This window comes from Ambystoma mexicanum, chromosome 9, assembly GCF_040938575.1.
Source record: "Ambystoma mexicanum isolate Mex_15411 chromosome 9, UKY_AmexF1_1, whole genome shotgun sequence".
Lineage (NCBI taxonomy): Eukaryota > Metazoa > Chordata > Amphibia > Caudata > Ambystomatidae > Ambystoma > Ambystoma mexicanum.
This window is the reverse complement of record NC_090931.1, coordinates 80027178-80046728: the sequence shown is the minus strand read 5'-3', so window position 1 is coordinate 80046728 and position 19551 is coordinate 80027178. Positions and strand designations below refer to the sequence as shown.

Genomic DNA, 19551 nt, shown 5'->3' with positions numbered 1-19551 from the left:
TCTCATCCTTCCCCTTCCCACATCCTGGGCATACAGTCACGACTCACTTGCCCTCTCAACCTTCACCTTCCCACCCACCTACATCCTGGGCATATAGTCACGATCCACTTGCCCGCTCATCCTTCCCCCTTCCCATCCACATCCGGGGCATACAGTCACAACTCACTTGCTCTCTATTCCTTCCCACCCACATCCTGGGCATACAGTCACAACTCACTTGCCGTCTCATCCTTCCCCTTCCCACCCCCATACTGGGCGTACAGTCACGACTCACTTGCCGTCTCATCCTTCCCCTTCCCACCCCCATACTGGGCACATGTCACGACCCACTTGCCGTCTCATCCTTCCCCTTCCCACCCCCATACTGGGCACATGTCACGACCCACTTGCCGTCTCATCCTTCCCACCCACATCCTGGGCATACAGTCACAACTCACTTGCCCTCTATTCCTTCCCACCCACACCCGGGGCATACAGTCACAACTCACTTGCTCTCTATTCCTTCGCCTTCCCACCCACATCCTGGGCATACAGTGAACTCACTTGCCCTCTCAACCTTCACCTTCCCACCCCCACCCACCTACATCCTGGGCATATAGTCACAAACCCACTTGCCCCCTCATCCTTCCCCTTCGCACCCCCATACTGGGCGTACAGTCATGACTCACTTGCCGTCTCATCCTTCCCCTTCCTTCCCACCCACATCCTGGGCATACAGTCACGACCAGGGGAGTTGCTAGGTCTGGAAAAGATCCGGGGCTAAGCTAATGTCCAGGCTGTCGGGACTCGGGGCTAGCTAGTCTTTTGGCTGTAGCTCCTGAACTTCTATCCGGGGCTACAGCCAAAAGATCCGGGGCTATAGCCCCCTCAGCCCCCCCCCCTAGCAACGCCCCTGGTCACGACTCACTTGCCCTCTCAACCTTCACCTTCCCACCCCCACCCACCTACATCCTGGGCATATAGTCACGAACCCACTTGCCCCTCATCCTTCCCACCCACATCCTGAGCATATAGTCAGGACTCTGTTGCCCTCGTATCCTTCCCACCCCCACGTTTGGCTTTCAACGATACTCGTTTTATGAAGAGAACTTGAAGTGCACAAGTAAATTACTCACACAAATATATAAATCCTTACAGAAATAGGCTATGCAAAAAGTTGACAATTGTGGCATTGTCCCCTTTACCTTGAATGGAACACTACAAATACCAGAATGCAATTCAGCTGTAAGCAAAATATTGCCTGTGGATTTTTTGAAAATGTACTTTCATAACAAAATACAATGTGGGAAAAGGTTACCTATTTGTGTTTCAATGTTTCACAAAAGCAGGCTTCATATGTAATGATAGGAAAATGTTCCATTCTACCTAAAATAAATTTGGCGCGGTAAATATGAACATGTGAAAATAAGGCAGATAGTTGAAAGCGGTTTTGTGCGATATGTTAACATGGCCTCGAGGAAGGCACAGATTTTAGGCAGCGAACTGGTGCTTTTAAAATAAAAAATGTCCCTTTGCAGCTCTTAACAAAGAAACATCAAGAACGTCTTGTCCAAAACAATGGTCTCTTAAATAGGCCATCACTTGTAAAATGCTCTGCTTTAAGAAAGAAGGAGATGAGCAGCGCTCACGTGGGCCACTGGGATGGGGGCATTGGTCTCTCCAGCATCGCAGCAGCAGGAGGAGTTGGAGAGGTGACACTTTGCGATAACCAGTGATGATTACATAGCGTGACAATAAAAGAAGGGATTCAAATGACGAATTCCATAAAGAGTGTAAAAAATAACGACAGGATGAAGAAATAACTAAATATAGGCAATTCAGGTTTGAAAAATATCAAAAAAAGGGATATAGTTAAAACAGAAAATATATGCAGTATTGTGAGGCTTCATGGGTTAATGAGAGAAGGGGAGACCCCATCCCCTGTTAAAAAGGTACTCTTCAGGTCAAGTTTCAAAGAATTTCCGTGATAAAGAAAAAAGAAAACAAGAGACTATAAAAAAAAAGGTAATAGTATTAAAGAAAAATACACTAGAGGGCACCGTGAGACCATAGAAGGTAGATGCATGGATATATGCTCGGAGCAGGACGTTTTGGCGCAGGTCCTTTTCGGGGCGCCTTCTTGGACGCGGCCAACATGGCGCAGGGACCTTTAGGCACAAGGATGTTTGGGTGCACAGAAGCAAAACATGCCTTTAATAGCGCTCGTTTGCTTATCTGATCTAGAGTGCAGTATTTCGATCAGCGCAAAGGTTTACAGAGTGTTTTTCTTGTTGGCTAGAAAAGTGAATCAGCGAAAATAGAGGGCCTGATCCCCAGACGCATTATAGAATGCCTCAATCCCATAGGAAAAGGCTCTGATTCATAGGAATCAGGCACATAAAAGATTCACCGAAGTCCGAACTACATTAATGGATGGTTTATGGTAAGTGGGATCTGGTCTACTGGCAAGTTGCTGACCATGGAACTGTGAGATAAGCAGTCTAATGCTAGCATCCCTCTACATATGAGCAAAGGGTGTGATCCTGGGCAAAACCATATTCCTCGCGGTGCTTCAGTCGCTTTACCTGCCAGAATCTTTCCTGACATCATCACATGCTACTTGAGTTAAATATAATGGACACGTGTCAGTGAATTCACAATTGTACTATTTAAAGCTAGGCATAGAAAACGTGATCGTGCTCCACAGGGGGGGGAGTGGGGGGGGGGGGCATGTCCTTACGCTGCAGAAGGCGTCATGGTATATTCTGGTCTCCCCTTATGGATTTCTTCAGAGGGATACATAGGTGTGTCTGCTTTCAAGTTCACAGACAGGACGTCGCGTCTACCTACCGGTCTCTATAGACACTGCAGCAAAGAAAACTCCACTGTGAAAGTTAGTAAAAAGTTATGATTTGGTGTCGGCTGCCGAGTGACCAGGATCATTGTTGACACACTCTGGATACCGGTCATTGAGAAGGGGTGACTGTGTGCGAGCAGAGGGCGATAAAAAAAAAAGTGAGGTGTAGCACGGGCCCGGAATAAACCGTCCTTACACAGAAAATACACCATATGCTAACGATAAGACAGTGCAGTGGGCTAAGTACCTGCTGCTAAGCTCTGTGTTCCACTCGCTGGTCACCAGTTCAAACAGTGAATGACCGAATTTCCTCCCATCCTTCTGGGGTTTCTAATGATTAGTATCGTCATTAATATTTTTAACTGTACATGGAAGCTGCCATGTCACTTTCGACTACTGCAAACAAGAGCAAACGGTAACAAGAAAGCTTGGTTCAGCTCGTTCCGTTATTTATATGGAGCTCATTTGGCACGAGGGCCGTTTATACATAGGCTGCAATGTCAGCCGTGTCCAAACGACCCTCGCGCCAAATAGCCAGCGCCGAAATGGCCACGCCAAAATGTAGAGGTGGGCGAAGCCAGAGCCTGGGGGGGGGGGGGGGGGGGTCAGGCCTGGCTCTAGGAGCCCACCACGGGCCGAGCCCGGGAAATGTCTCCACAAAACGTTTTCTCCAAACCATCTCCCGTCAGATGAGCGAGAACCACATATTGCTTCCCTCGCGTGCACACCGGCAGGAACCTGCTGAGCTGTCCAGCCTTTGAGTCATTGCTGCCGCCAGACTGCGCGTTTGCTTCCAGGTCGTCATCGCAGTATGTAAAGGCGCCTGCGTTAGCCAGTGCCACGTCAGGCACATGTATGCACGGTGGACGTAGGCCAAGTGGACCCTGTTCCACTAAACGTCAATTGTGAACGTGCTTTTTGTGTCGCATTGAAAGGAGCCCTTCCGAACCGAACTAGGCCACAACAATCCAGATTGAGGTCTGCGGGCAGCTTGGTGGGTTTGGTGGGTGAGGATGCCTGGCCTGTTGAGGTTACCAATAGCTACCTTATATCACCAACCTACGTTTAAAGACTAGATGTGTTCCCATAATCCCAAATTCACAGATGTTAGGCTGGGAGCAAACAGAAGTTATAGTTTTATTAAATTGCAGAAATACAATGCACTATTTTTGTGTTAAAAACCTGACTATTATTTTAGCTGCAGTGATGGACAAGTTTAATATTTTTTGGGGGAACTCGGTGAAAGACATCTTTATTTACATATAATTAACACACGTTTTCCATTCTGGACCCCTCTCAGCTAATCCGTGACTCTGCTCAAGTGCCGGAGCCAGGTCTGCCAGAGCAGATCACGCCAGGCGTAGCGCTTAAACACAGCATGAGGCTCAGGTCTGTTTAGCCGAACAAGTGCTACGTCCGGCGTCATTCTTTAAAAGGTGCTGGACCAGACCTTGCCTCCAGCTCACTGTCATGCCAACTTAATAACATGACATTCAGCTGCTGGAGGCAAGGTGTCCTTGTGCGGCCGCACCCCCTGAGCCCGACCATAAAATTGACAGATGTGAGTGCGTCTTTTGGTAAAACATTTTTTGATTGGAAGTAGTGGGCGAGCAACCGGTCGGGCTCGTGGCCAGCCCCTGCTTTGGGCAAGCACCACCCGAGAGGGGGCGGGGGGGAGGGGGGGCAGGCCAGAGACCCAGGTGGGGCTCGCCCAGCTCTACCAAAATGGGCTCTGCGGCCACAGGGGCGCACCAAAATGCCAGCGCCAAAACGTGGCGTACCGATATATGCATGAAGAAAATAGGTGATGCAAAAGGTTGGTCGGTTTATTTAAAAGTTATTAAGGTGTCGTTCTAGATGTAATGGGAGCGGTAAAATCACACAACCTATTTTGCCTCACCAGGACAAACAAAGGGAGACTAGCCTTTTAAGAAGCTGGCGTCCACTGCATTACATTATAAAAAAGAAATATGTCAGGCCAAAAGAAACTCCTATAATGAACGGATAGCTAAGTCCAACTCCTGTATGAAAGAATGCTTCTCAATCCTAAAAGAACTAGAGGGCCCCATCTCTCCCCCTGACATCTGCCTTAAAGACAAGAACTGGTGCTCAGAGATACAACTAGCACTAACCAACAAAATCAACACCCTCCAAACTAAAATAAAAAACAAGAAAGACTCTCTGAACCTATCTCAACCAACCACCACCACCTCCCCCTACCTAATGCAAATATCTCCGATCCACATACCACATTCTGCTTTACCAAAACTACTATCCTCGAGGTAGAAAAAACTATCCCCTCTCTCAAACCATCTAACTGTAAAGGTGATATCTGCCCAGCGTATATCATAACAGCTGCGAGAGACCTCTCCCCTTTCATCTCCAAACTGATTAACGCTACCCTGCATGCCTGTGCCAAAGCCCACCACACAGTGGCGCAACAGCATTGAGCAGATGAGGCTCTAGCAACCCCCCCCCTAGAATTTAAGGCTAGGTTGACGCGACTTGGCTGTCCTACAGAGCTGTGGCCACACAGAACAGGACACAGACATTAAACGATGCATGGGCTTCCCGGTTAACAAAGGCCCTGCAATTACTAACAAAGCATTTCAGTGTTAGCACCTGAATTCATATGAATATGTCCCGCAGGATAGCTCAGAGGCAACGTGCTCACCTTGGAAGCAAGGTGACAAGGAGCAGCACAGGTTCGATCCCCGGGTCCGCGCTTAGAAACCTCTGGGTATTAAGCGCGTTATAATTAACATATCATACATTTATAGGCAATTGAAATAGTGATTTGGGATTAACACGTGCATGCCAGGACAGTGATTAGAAGGGAAGTGGGGACAGGAGATAGCTCATTCTCACAGCGGTTCTTAAGAGCGTGGTTTCAGAAATTAGGGAGAGAGTTAACTGCTTGTAACATTGATAATTCACCAGAATAGTCTCATTAACTTCTTTACACATTCTAAATGCCCCCCCCCCACAAGTAGGTTTGCTCCGCTCCCACAGTATCTGAAGTTAACACCTCTCCCAACATATGACGGGTTAGCCACCTCCTACTCCCCCCCGCCCCCCTGAAAGGTTAGCCTAGGTGCGCCCTGGCCACCACATGTCCCCATTCTATTGCCAATGTTAGAAAGTCTGTGTTACATTAAAAATCACAACCTTGTAATACCAAACAGTAATGTCTTTAACGAGTCCGCACTGGCCTAATTTGGGATCTCGGTCAGATCTTTGAACCAGGACTCCCATCATGGCACTACTAGTCTCGATAGGATTTCAATCCAGTCATTGGGCTTCATTACAAGTTGGCCGGGCCGGAAGTAAAGTGCTGGTAATAATGTATACCAGAACTTTTCCAGAGCGGCCAAGTTCAAGTAGGGTGGAGGATTTACCTCCAGCTCTGAGCTGAAGCATATCCGCCCCCTACTGGCAAAAAAACGCTGGTATTACCGGTCCGGTAACACTGGCAAATCCTCCCCATGAAGTCCTATGGAACTCCATGGAATTAGCATTTACCAGCATTTTCGTCACTTGTAATCTGCCAGTAATTCCGGCAGACCAAGTGGCAGAAACGGTATTACAGTTTGCTGGCATCCCGCTGGTAATACCAGCGAGAGACCGGCAAACTCATAAGGAGCCTTGTTGTCCTTATCAGGAGCGTGCAAATCTTTCCTCCTTGTTCCTACAATATCATGTATTCAATGCTGCACAATGCCCTCGTTCCAGACCCCTGTAACCTCCTTCGTTAGGCATCCCACAATGCCCCTCGTTTAAGGCTGATCATTTCCTGCTAGGTGTCTAACCTTTTGCCCTTCCTCCCAGGATATCCAGAGATCACCTCTCGTAAGGAAGCACGCCACAGCATGACGCGCCAAGTGGTGGATCCAGCCTTCTGTGCGTAGCTGAGTCATAATGGCGTCGATGAACGGGTAGCCGGTGCGGCCCTGTCAATAGGAAAAAAAAGACATGAGTCGGACAGTGTGGCATTCTGGGAGGACCCAGGAAAAAATAGGGAAGTCCAGGTAAGTATCTGTAGAAGGCAATTAAGGAAGAGTTTGGGGTAAGGGTTTAACGTTCCATAAGAAATACAGGACAAAGTCAGTAGTATTTCTGCGGTTGTGGTGAAAAGCCAGATTAGTCCCACGACTACCCCGAAGGTGGAGACCATCCAAGGAACACCACAGAGAACCCCCAATAAGAGATTCCGGGCCAGTTTCAAGACCCAGTAGCCCCATGTTGTTCTAAGCACAATGTTGGTCTAGCAGCAGAATTTGGGAATACAACTCTATTCTTCTCGCTTCAAGACTCTAATCCTTTGGCCACATCATTATTCTTCGTTCTGGAATTCAAAGAAACTCTCCATCACTTAGTTTTATGATGAAATACCTGCAGGGGTCCACAACCTTTGGCTGTCCAGATTGTTTGGACTACATCTTACATCAGCCCCAACCAGCATACTCAATGGTGAGGGATCATGGTAGTCGTAGTACAAAACATCTGGAGTGCTGCAGGTTGCAGACCCCTGGCCTATGATATGCCTTTAACACCTGTGAATGGAGCACAGGGGTTCCAAACCTAGCCTTCCAGTGACTGAGCTCTGCAAAGGTGGTGGTGGTGGTGCTGTGAGTGGAAGAGTATTATGGCCTCTTCAGTGGCAACTAGAATAAACCTGGTGTCCAGGTGCTCTTGAAGCATCTTCGCATCAGGGTCTGTTAGCATTAGTCCGCTATGCATTTGTGCCCATGCTGGACGCAATCTTTCAGAGTGAGCCTTTCAAATACGTCCTAAATTGGAAAAGATTCAATATCCTCATTACCCAAGAAGCAAAGCACTCACTCCACATACAGAACATGGATAACCCGCGACTACCAATAAATCACAAATCACTACTAGCACAGCACAGAATCATAAATGGCGAGTGCAAGGAACGATGGAAATGTCTGCGCAGCCCAGATTTCTGCGATTCTATGGCTGGTTTCTCAGCACTGAGCCTTGTAGGACCATGGGTTTGAGGGATTTGATTTGTTTTGGAGCACAGCGTTCCTTAGAGGTTTTTTCTACCACTGCTCACCTCGCTCCATGCACGGAGGTGTTCCTGGTTGTTATCCCAGTCCACCTGCACGCAGACAGAGTTTCCCTCCATCTTGTTAAAGTTTGGGATCCCGGCTCCCGTTGTGTAGAAAAACTCCCGCCAAAGGAGCTGGCCATGAAGCGACACAGGCGGGTCCGAGTGCTTCTTCTGGAAAAGACAGAGGAGGATCACATTAAAATAATCTACTCCAGTGGGATCAGGCCTGAATGAAATCCACACAATAGTCTTCCTAGATTTTGGCCGATTTATTGATTTATTTATAATGCGCCTCTACAGCAAAACAGTGTTTCAAGGCGCATCAAGACAAGGGAGGGGAGGTACAAGGAAGAAAAAACAAAACAATAATGTTCCTACTAGGTCTTGAGATATTTGGATTGTGCAAGTGCAGTAACGAGAATGCAGGAACGAGGGGGGAAGTGTAGGTAGGGGAGGAATAGGAAGCGTACAATCCAAAATGTATTATTAATTTAATGACACGTTATTTTCCCTGACAGCTAAGATGCTAATGTTATGTTATGTTATTTTGCATTTGTATAGCGCCTTATGTACCATTGGTATGATCTAAAGGCGCTTGTAGGTGGAACGCCCTCGGGAACCGCAGTTCAAGTCAGGAGAGAGTCGTAAAGTGCGTGGGCGCACCGGGTATGTGTGCAGCTGGTGGGGTTGTTGCATGATAGCTGCTTCTTAGCGGTAGGTGTGGTGCTGAGATCAGTTGAATGTGTTCAGTCTGGAAGGTGGACATCCAGACTGAGTTCTGGCTGCGTTGGGCCTGAGGAGACGCCTAAGCTAGCCGGTGTGTGCTAGCTAGCTGTGTTTTATTAGGATGATGGGTAGTTTGATGAGTCATGTTAGTATGAGAACAGCTTTACCGAATGTGTCATAGTACTGCTGTGTTCTAGTTGAATGGTGGTGTATAGGAGAGAGTAAGCGTAGTAGTGTGATATTGTGGTAATCAGTAAAGTGTATGCGACCAGGCAGACTCAGTGATGTGGGGAATACCTTCTAAATTCAGCTCTAACACAGTGACGCTGTTAGGGCACATTCTATGACGTTGGGAATACCATCTTAATTCAGCTCTAACACAGTGACGCTGTTAGGGCACATTCTATGACGTTGGGAATACCATCTTAATTCAGCTCTAACACAGTGACGCTGTTAGGGCACATTCTATGACGTTGGGAATACCATCTTAATTCAGCTCTAACACAGTGACGCTGTTAGGGCACATTCTATGACGTTGGGAATACCATCTTAATTCAGCTCTAACACAGTGACGCTGTTAGGGCACATTCTATGACGTTGGGAATACCATCTTAATTCAGCGACGCTATTAGGGCATATTTCTAAGTTCAACTTTAACACAATGACGCTATTGAGCACACTCGATGTTGGGAATACCGCCTAGATTCAACATTAGCACAGTGATGCTATTAGGGCAAGCTTTCTAAGTTCAGCTTTAACACAGTGATGCCACCAGGGTACACTCAATGAAAGAACACACTGGGCCGAGGAAGTGTCTTTGAATTTCAAGCTGGATGCCAGACTTTTATTTTGTCATTGGGGCATTGTTAAGGTGTGGGTGTGTGCGCGGCCAGCGAGATTTGTTTTGTGCTGCGCCATCCACACAGGTGCACTCATTGCAAGTATGTGAAGGGCAGATATATGTAAGCTGGTGCATGCTACACAAGCGAGGGTTGTGGTGCATGCTACACAAGCGAGGGTTGTGGTGCATGCTACACAAGCGAGGGTTGTGGTGCATGCGCATAGTACATTCAAATAGATCCATTACCTGCATCTTCCTGCCAGTATACGGATCTATGATATTACTGCAAAAATAACATTTCAAAATACAGAATCTTTTTGTACCCCTTTTTACCCCATATATATGCGGGGGAAGTCCCCCACAGACAACACCCCTACCCGCCACCTTTTTTATGAGCGTAATCCATCCCCTACCCTATATATATATATATATAGGGTACAATAGGGTTTTCGAAATTCAGTATTTTGGCATTCGAAATGATTTCATTCTTTATTTTGGTATGATCCCGTTACCCATCAAGCTGTTCCGGTCCATTACAGTAAAAAACACGTGTTTCCACCTAGTTCCTCCTGATGAGTTATCCAGCGTCTTCCAGTGGTCAATAGCTTAACGCCTAGTCGCAGTGCAGGGTTAGGGGACAGGGAGCTACCACGCACAAGGGCTGCAGCCACACCTCCAATGCAACATCATCCTCGCGTACACAGGTTATCAGGTGTGTGGCCCGTTTGAGGTGGTATCAGAGGAGGATGGACACTTATTATGAGGGTATTTATGAAGCACAGACCTGGCTTTGGGAAGCAAGGGAGCACTTTACAATCATAGGGGGAAGAACACAGTTGGGGGGGGCAGAGAAAAGGGGAGCAGGGAGCTTGAGATGTTCGTCTGAACTATAGTGGAATGCATTTTGAAATGGCACCGTCAGTCGTTCAGTCTGTACCCACAGGTTTTTTTTCCCCAGGAAGAGTGAGTTACAGCATCCCCTAGACGGCGTCAAGGTTACAGAGTGACAAGCATCTGGCCAAGAAAGTGCTCAAAAGGGAGACGCAGAGGATGCCGGTGCAAAAAATGGTGGAGTCACAACAGTGCAACTATGTGTGTGAAGTGTTACGTGCACCAAGACGGCTATAACAAACCGTATTCAATATAGATATCGTGCGACCTCACTTTTTTGATTATATCATTGTGCTGTCAGTAACAGTAGAACGTCAATGGCACTGAAAGAATGGGCGCTTAACCTCTTAAGTGCCAGACTATTATTGAAGTCTATGTAAAAAGGACGAGTATACTCGTCCTTGGCACTTCAGCCTTCCAGGAATCAAAAGGGTGACTTGAAGGTCCATCGTAGAGGCCAGCCACGACTGCTCAAACGATTGAGCTAGGAGACAGCTTAAGCCAGACACCATAAAGTGTAAATGTTTGAAGAAATGGGAGGACTTTCTACACTTCCTGTTTTGATTCCACTTATTGATTCAGGCAGCATGTGTTCAGGCACAGGGCAGAGGAACACAAACATTGAGGGCCCGATTCACAGAATGTTTTCCTATTTGATTGCACCGCTATAAAACACTTCTGTGAATCAGCCCTTAATCTAAAACAATAAAAGCAGCAAACGAAAAGCAAACAGACGAAAACAACCAAACCAGCAAGAGGAACCTTGTTCCAAGAATTGAAGAGGTCTCTAGGGAGCAGGAAAGCCGACCTACCAGGACTCTGGGCCTTGTGCCGTGGGGTACCTGGAGGCGATCCTGGGTGGGATCCCCAGAGCCGAGCCCCCCTTCACATGTAAAGACACAACACTCCCTCTGCCCACAGAAAGGGGATCCCACTGCTTGCTTAAGAGAGGGGGGGCCTCCCTGACCTGCTCATCAACCCTCTTACTAGAGCACAATGTTCTCCCTCAGTGTTGTGAGGGACAAGCAGTCCTTATGGGGAGCAAGCGGGAGCCACCAACCGAGAGCTAGAGGAATAATTCATCACTGAGCGGGTGACCGCTCTCATTTGCAGAGGAATAATCAGCAGTGGACTCTCAAACGCCACAAGGACCGTACAACTATTCCAACACAAATAACAGAACATGCATCAGAAAGTGGCCCGCCGGCCTACCCGCAAGCAGTGCCACACGTCAGGAAGCAGAACTTAACTAGTGGCCCCGCCTGCCATGCTCTGGGATTGGGACTCCTTTAAAGCCCCAGAGCTCACTGACACGGCGAAATACAAATCCTACATAAAAGGATTAACACCATTGCCATGTAAGATTAAAGACAAAATGTGAGCCCTTACAGCTACATAGTTTACATCAACATGAACAAAAATTCAAAAAACAAAAATCAGAAAAACTTTTCAACCGTCTCCAATCGACACATTTTATGGGCCAGCTTCTTTTTCCAGACTTCCAGTTTTAATCACTGTCCAAACCAAATGAACACTTAAAACGTGCTCACCCCTTGGTAAATCTCGGCCAGCCGCCACCAGAACGTCCGCACCGACATGCACCCGAATTTTACGTAAGGGCTGAGCACTGTGGTGCTGGCGGTCAGAGAGTTGGGTTCAGTGTCTGGCTTCTTAAAGTTGCACACCCAGGCCTAGGGGGACAAAAAAAAGAACAAAAAAAAAAACGATTAATAACAAAAATAACAAATACGTTCCTCATGGTCGCAAAAATGGCAAGGCTCACAAATTCTTAAAAACCCTACTAGACCTGAAGGGTGTACATACTCAACCTATAAGAAATGCACTCGCCCCATTGTGACGGGTAACACATTAGATACCAGCGTTTTCTGTAAAATGGCGCGTGTAAGCACTTTCAGATGCTGTGCGATGCGACCACCCATACACAGTCAAACTTTCATTTGCCATTTACTGCAAATGTCAAATAAATGTTTTTAAACCTCCCCATACCCGCCAGCAAGGTCAAGTACCGTGGAAATGGTACTGCCACCTCTTAACAATTCATCGTAAATGCAAGTGGGCTAGTAGATTTAGCGAGCCCTCCACATGTTACATTCTGACAGCAGTTTCTTAGAATACTCTACTTTCAAAATCTTTCTAAATCGAATGTTTGTTTAAAAACAGAATTGTTCAATGAGTAACGCACCCCTTTGTGTTTGCAATATGTAAAAAGATTCTTAAGAATACAACTAAAACCGTCCATTGTAAAATATATAGAGGTTTTAAAACTATTGACATGTATAAACTGAATAAGTTGTTAAACTATTTTAGAACTATGAAACGCCGATTTGTGGCGGCTGTGTCGAAGATCCATTTTTATTTTGTACCATTAATAAGAGTCCCCACCACAGAACAAACACTACATGCTTTACGACATTACATAAGCTGCGAATCTCAATGCAGATTTCAAATGTCAGGGAGTGGACTGGCCCTTCCAGACAGGTGTGTTCTGGGTATAAGTTACACGATTCGCTGACTGTAGTGGGCTGGAAAGGAAATACTGTGATTATTTTATTTAAAGACAAAACACCAACATTTGAAAATTATATCTAAAAAAATAGGTTTTTAGATAATTACCATTGCTACGCTTGCAAATTGAAAAATGTAACTTTCAAAATATTGGTTTTCTCGAGGACCTTTACGTTTTAGTGTTACCCTAAAGAGCGTTTCCTCTTAGTCGCGGTCCCATTATCTCATCTCCCCTAATGTTACCCATCAAGGATTCATGGATTCTCTTCACAAGGAACTACCAAGACTTCTTCCCATGAACAGTACAGATCAGAGGCAATTAGCTGTAAAATTGCAAATTAGTCCATGCAGTTTCGAGGGTTTATGGACGGTTGCGACTCACTTATTAATACATCACCAATAATGACACGGATTACCAATGTAAACACTGATTCTCATTATGTCTAGTCAAAGTTCATAAACATCATTGCATGCCTGGTTTGTGCCCACATGCTTTACAGAATGTACCCAATGAGTGCATTGTCAACTCATTTACGGTGCACCTGTCGTGATTTTTGACGACATGTGTTTCGCACATAGTTTCTTTTCAAGGCAGCAAAAATGATTTTGCTTTCCATGACCATAAAGAGTGGGCAGTTGGATATCTGTGGATTACGACTCGCTACGCCGCCATTGCAGGTGATGCCCAATTTCGGCCAGGGGCCTCTTTCTGGCCCTTTCCCCAGATCCATGTTTCTTCTGCCCTTTTTCAAAGAGGGCAAAAGAAAAATATGCGACACCCATCTATGTCCCCCACCCTTGAAACCACTCTCCCTCCAACATAGTTTTCTTGGTTGCTTAGTTTTTGGAAATTTTTTATCACTTTTGATTTGCAAACATTTGTGTTGTCGACCCGATTTTAGAATCTAACATTAGGTATTGTGCACAAGATGGGTCACTTAATTCAGAACAAACGTCTCGCCATATGATGTGAATCACCCGACCAGGATTACATCACTATTTGTTTTGGAAGGATTTTGCCACACACTGTGCCAGACAAAAGACTCCCTCTGTATATTACAGCGTTATCTGGCTTTGGCGGGACATCTCTCATGGATATCTAGTGGATCGAGACCAGTGGTCGAAGCGGGCGGTGGCCGCCGTCCTCTACATTTTTTAAAAATTAAGTTTGAACATTCCTATACTTTTGTTCTAAAAAGAAACCACTCCTGAATGGTTTGGTTTTAAACTAAAACTTAGGAGGAAGTTGCACGTCGTGATCACGCTGCCAGAGGTACGACGTTCCCTTAAAGAGCAGGCACGTATGTGTTTTGCATCCGCCTTACTGGGGACTTGAACCAGGACCTGCTGGATCGGCGCCAACCTCCCATCATGGTGAGCTATTGTAGAACTCCTTGTGCAAAGCCCACTCCCAAGTCCCATTACACCCCTGCTCCCGCAGTGATCAGGATGGGTTTTGCACTTAAGCAACTTAACTTGAAAATACTGCAGTCACAGCTGTACGTTTTTAGGCAAAATGTTTGACATAATGGCATTGGGAAAAATGTCATTTGAAAAAAATCACTATGAACCTGGGAGCGTAGCTTTAATCTTTACAATGCCCCTCAAGAGGTGCGGATGGTGGGTGATTAGAACAGGGAGGGCGAGTAAAGCTGCAGGCCTCGAGGGACAATGAATACAAGGTAACGGGGGATTGTTGCATTTTCGTTCACGGTTTCTTTAAGCCTTTACACAGTGGTGGGGGTGGAATGGAGGAAAGATGAGACCCAGGCATGGGGCTTGTACTGCACGTGGGAGGGGGCATGGCGAGGAGGTTTCTGGGAAGCGGCGCCAGGCCAGTAGACAACATAGTTGCAATACTTATTTTCATACACACTGATCGAGACAACAATTTTCCTACTTGAGTTTGCGTAGCGGGGCATATTATAATTGGGACAACATCCTGAAAGAATTCAGCTTTGCAGGAAAGACACATTTGCATCGAAGGATATCCCACAATAAAAAGGCGACTGCAAGACATTTATCTGTGGCATACTGCAGCAATCGTGTTATTGGCATAATCTGGGATTTCCAGACGCGACAACCGTCTGTGTGATGGACGGTCTGGTAAGAGAACAGTGCACACATCAATGAAACAGATGATGAAAAGCGAAGATATACATTTCAAGACATGATATTCTAATTGCATTCCTGCAACCCTGACCTACACATTCTCAGTGGAAAGAGAAGTTATTTGGAATGAGGAGGGCCAGAACTCAAAGGCATACCGTTCTTTTCATATGCATTTCAAACCGGCGCAGGGCTTCCGTCTCCCCTCCTGGGTAGAGGCGAGGACCAGCCTTGTCTGGATCCTGCCCCAGTTCCTCCAGTGTCGGGATCCCATACTTCTCATCGTGTGATCCTTTGCAAGGGGTACAGCAGTCTAAGAGAGGTAAGAGTCAAGGATGCATTAGACCAGGGAATATAATCTGGACTCACTTGAGAAGCTGCAGATATTTAGCAAGTAAATCCCAGCCATAAAAAATCAGAATGAGATGGATTCGTTTTAAATGCTGCTGGAGATGGGTCATTATTAATCTTATTGAGGGTGGTTAATCGTGTTGAATATCCCCAACTCCGTAATCCCACCAAAATCGACGAGAGTCACATACTTTCAGATTCCACCAGGCATGGTACTGGTCTTGACAGCGGGGATGGACGGGGAGACCCGAACAGGTAGAGACAAAATACAAAATACTACCCCCACAATACTGCTGTTCAAGGAAGGCAAATAAAAGGACTACAGGATTGCATGAAAGAACAGGCGGCGAACCGGTTGGTTCCTGCAGACTTAAAGGAGAAAGAAAGGGAACGGTCAGGGATGGCATAAAACAACGGAATTCTTAATTCTCAAGTTTGCTAGACCCCTACCTGAATGGCTGTCACAAAACCAGGGTAAAGCTGACAGAGATCGGATAGTTGTGCAGGTCAGGAGAGATACCAGGTAATAGTTACAAGGTTCAAACAAGAAGTCCTAGTGCAAACTAAAGCAGGCCAAAAAGGAAACAATCCATGAATTGAAATCCAGACAATGTGAGAAACCTGAGGGTCTTATCACTCTGAAAACCCTTGATCTTCTACGCAGGTGGCCAGGGAAAGGATATCTCTTGAATCCCAACCCTAGGGGCAGAGAAGCGAGGGAGGATCAACTAGGTGTGGATCCTTGGGGAATAGAAGTGGCGTGCCCTCGGGCTTGACATGGTATCCCCCCTTTTCCTGTTAGTGACACCCTCCCCCCCCCCCCATCTTCATCGGCTGCTACAAGCCTGTTCCTCCTCGTTCCCCCCCCCCATTTGACACTTGACGGTACTGGGACGAAGAAGAGGCAACTAGGAACAAGGAAGACCACACTCATCTACCACTCTGGTACTAGGATGAGGAAGATGCCCGCTAGGTACTGTAAAGGTCAGGCACGTCCCATTGATTGTGGTCAGGCAGGGCTGATCGGACATCCACACTTGCAGCCTGTCAAGAGGCTGCATGTGTATAAAAGGAGACCAGCTCAGCAGTAAGAGAACGGGGAAGCCTATGTGTGGAGAAGCAGCAGGAAGGTCGGTGCAAGTGTGGCTTGGGAGCTGGGGCTCTGTGCAGCAAACTGAACGTTAAGAAGGAAGCCATGTGGAGAGCCTGTCCCTTTTACGTGTGCCCAAGATGCTTGTTGCCCTGTGCTGAGACGTGGACACAGAGGCGCCTGAGGGGCAGGTGTCAGAACCCCAACATGAGAAGCAGAAGGGCGCACAATCCCTGCTGCTGTGAAGCCTTTGAATGCGACCAGTGAGTTTCTATCATTGATAAACCTGGTGCGCGAGTGTTAAACTTGGTTGTTCGAGGAATACTTTGTATCAAAGCAGTCCTGTGTTTGAGGAAATACGTTTTCGAAGATCTCCGATTCAATCTATTTTCCAATATTCAATAGCTAAGAATACATTGCATCAGAGTGGACACATGTGAGAGCAAACACGTTTTCAAAATTTACTTCAAAAGGTAATGATACTTTACACCCCAATGAAATCAATTGTGCTGTTTACTACAGTGAAATGAACTTTAAATATTGAAAGAAAGGTATAGTGAATATCAGACTACATGAAAACTATCTAAAAGAAAACTACAGTAAGCAGAAATTACTAAAGCTTTTAGATTATTTCAACACAGTCAATTTTAAATATAAAGAAGGCACAAGAGTGACAATGAACTTTAAAAAGACAAAAGGATATTTTTGTGCTGGAATTAAGTCTTGCGGAAGGGAATGCTGAGAATGCTGAGACTTGAACCATCTATTGACTTGAGACCAAGGTTCTTTTGAGCTTGGAAGTGCGTTTCTTGGAACTTGCGGATGGGCACCCTGACTGCTGGTTAAATGGTATTTTCCTGAACTCGAGAGAGAACAGACTTTGTTGGAACTGCTTTATACTTGGGGAAGGGAGCTGAAAGGAAGCTGTGACCTGGAAGAAGCTCACAACGTACGGCCTCCTTTGGTTGCTGACATCCCTACACATTTTATAGATTAGTTGCGGGGCAAATATAGATTTTGGACACAGACTTCTGTTCAACTCGTTGACTCAGACTTTCCTTAGCTTTATTTAGGTAGGAAAATCCCACCTTAGTATAGGGCAAGTTAGGCCTTTTTCCATCCTGACGTTTAAGTTAATAAGTGTTTTATGCAAATACTGAATCTGTCGTCTGTCTTGCTTCATAGCAAGCAGTTCAAAAGGGCAATCCAAGACAGTCCAAAGGCAATCCACAGGTCGAATACCAGGTAGGAAGTTCAAAAGGTACAGGATGGGCAAAAAATACAGGGAAGTTGCTACAGTGCCGGACCCTGTTGTGAAGCTGCAAGTAAGAAAGTGCTTTGATGTTTGGGTCTGACGCATGCATGTCAGTGTGTGATGTGGCTCGCTGGTACGTAACCGGCCAGGCCTGACGGGAGATGTAGTGCAGCCAGCGCCGCAGTTAGCCACCAGGGTAAGCGCCATGGAGGAAGCAGTATGCAGCGGTGGTACATGGCACATACAAGAAATAATGTCTTTAAATCCCTACAGGTGGCGATTTCAGTAGCCAACACATCGCAAGGCTTCCCTTCAGAAAACACGGTGGGGCGAGTTGATGTCCAAACACAGTTCTTTAAAAATATATATACTTTAATTAAATACACCAGCTGCAATAGGATTAATAGAAAATACTGTACAAAAACCCACCCCGAAGGAAGAACAGAGAAGATGCGTCGGAATGAGGAAAGTAGCATTCTGAGCGTCGTTCCAGGGTGGTAGGTAAGTCAGCCAAGAAAAGGATGTTGAAAACAGGTGGGACTGCGACCTTCCCAGTCTCTAGGGCTCAAGTGGACTCAGGTGGTAGTTTGTGGTCAACAGTACCTGGATTCGGTTCTTGGTCGGTTGGACGAAGTCCGACCTGGTGTCGAATGTTGATGTGAGCAGATCAAGCTCAGTTTGGGTACGTTGGCTCCTATGGGCCCAAGCAGCAAGCGGGCGTCGAGTAGGGGGTGAGTGCTGTTCAAAGGGGGGGGGGGGGGGGGGGGGGCTCTCAACTATGCAGATATCAGGCAGTCCCAGATCTCATCGCAGTTGGACCAGGACGTGTTGTGCTTTAGCCATGGGGGGCCGTCAATGGGTGAACCTCCAGTGGTTTGAGTCGGCGGGCAACAGTCAAAGTGGGGGGCGTGTCAATGTGCAGGTCAGTAAGGCACTGTTCAAGGGCTAGCTGGGCCGAGCCATGGTTGGAACTCCTGGTCAGTGTCGGAGTGTGACCTGCCAGCGATTCAGATCGGGTTCTGGTGTTGAGCAGTCAAATCGGGTCTAGCAGTGACTGGCTTAGCTAGAGCACAATGCAGCGTTGAGCTGGTTGAGGTGCAAGCAAGTTTGTTCATTGGGTGGAGGAGCACAAAGGACAGCTCCGGCAAGGTCTCTTTTGGTTCTTGATGCAGCGAACACGATGGCCCCGGTTCGGTGTGGCAGAACAGGGAGCTTTGGCTGGTCTGGTCCTCCGAACACTGAGGCCCTTTTCAGGGGCACTGGAGGACAGGATGGGTCCATTCAGGGTCTGCTCCCCTGGCTTAAGGACGTCTGGCGCAGAGTGGTTGGTCTTGGTTCAGTGCAAGGTTACCCGCAATGTGCCTTGGGAGTGGGTAGAGGGAAGATCTCTCTTCTGCCTTGGACAGTTCCTTCTTCACCTCATGTTGAGGGCTTTGGAAAGCACCACTTTCTCAAAGGAACTCCAGCGAATCCTTCTAGTTTCTTGAAGATTCTGAGAAGGGAAACCCCCCCCCCTCTTTTAAAGGCAAAGATCACCAGATGAGTGGACTAAAGCTAGCCTGCCTTAGCGGCCCACTCTCTGTTCCTGAAAGGAGTGGGCTTTGCCCTTCTGATATCACATCCAAAGTGTTTTGTGCCGGAGGAAGTGGAGGAGACAGGAAGGAGAAAGTGAGACAACATGGTGGATGTCTCCTTTCCTTGACCAGAGCCCTCCCGTCTGCTCTATTCCCCGTCGCACTATGAACAAAGGCCCTTAGAGATGCAGCACCCTGTTGTGAGGCTACTCCTTTTAAATGGGTGTGCTCCTTTGATGCTCAGGACCAGGACAGTGGCGTCCTGTGCGGCTGTCTCT

General features: G+C 46.9%; 1 protein-coding gene across 1 annotated transcript in view; it reads right to left on the bottom strand.

Annotated features, from left to right (window-relative positions):
• The window catches only part of LOC138487675 (cryptochrome-1-like), a 137169-nt gene that overhangs the window by 15462 nt on the left and 102156 nt on the right, over positions 1–19551 (bottom strand). The window contains exons 5-8 of the mRNA XM_069614201.1: positions 15162–15316; positions 11919–12059; positions 7914–8081; positions 6646–6786 (exon numbers count right to left, since the gene is read on the bottom strand). Coding sequence (XP_069470302.1) covers positions 6646–6786; positions 7914–8081; positions 11919–12059; positions 15162–15316 — 605 coding nt within the window. The remainder of the gene's footprint in view (positions 1–6645; positions 6787–7913; positions 8082–11918; positions 12060–15161; positions 15317–19551) is intronic.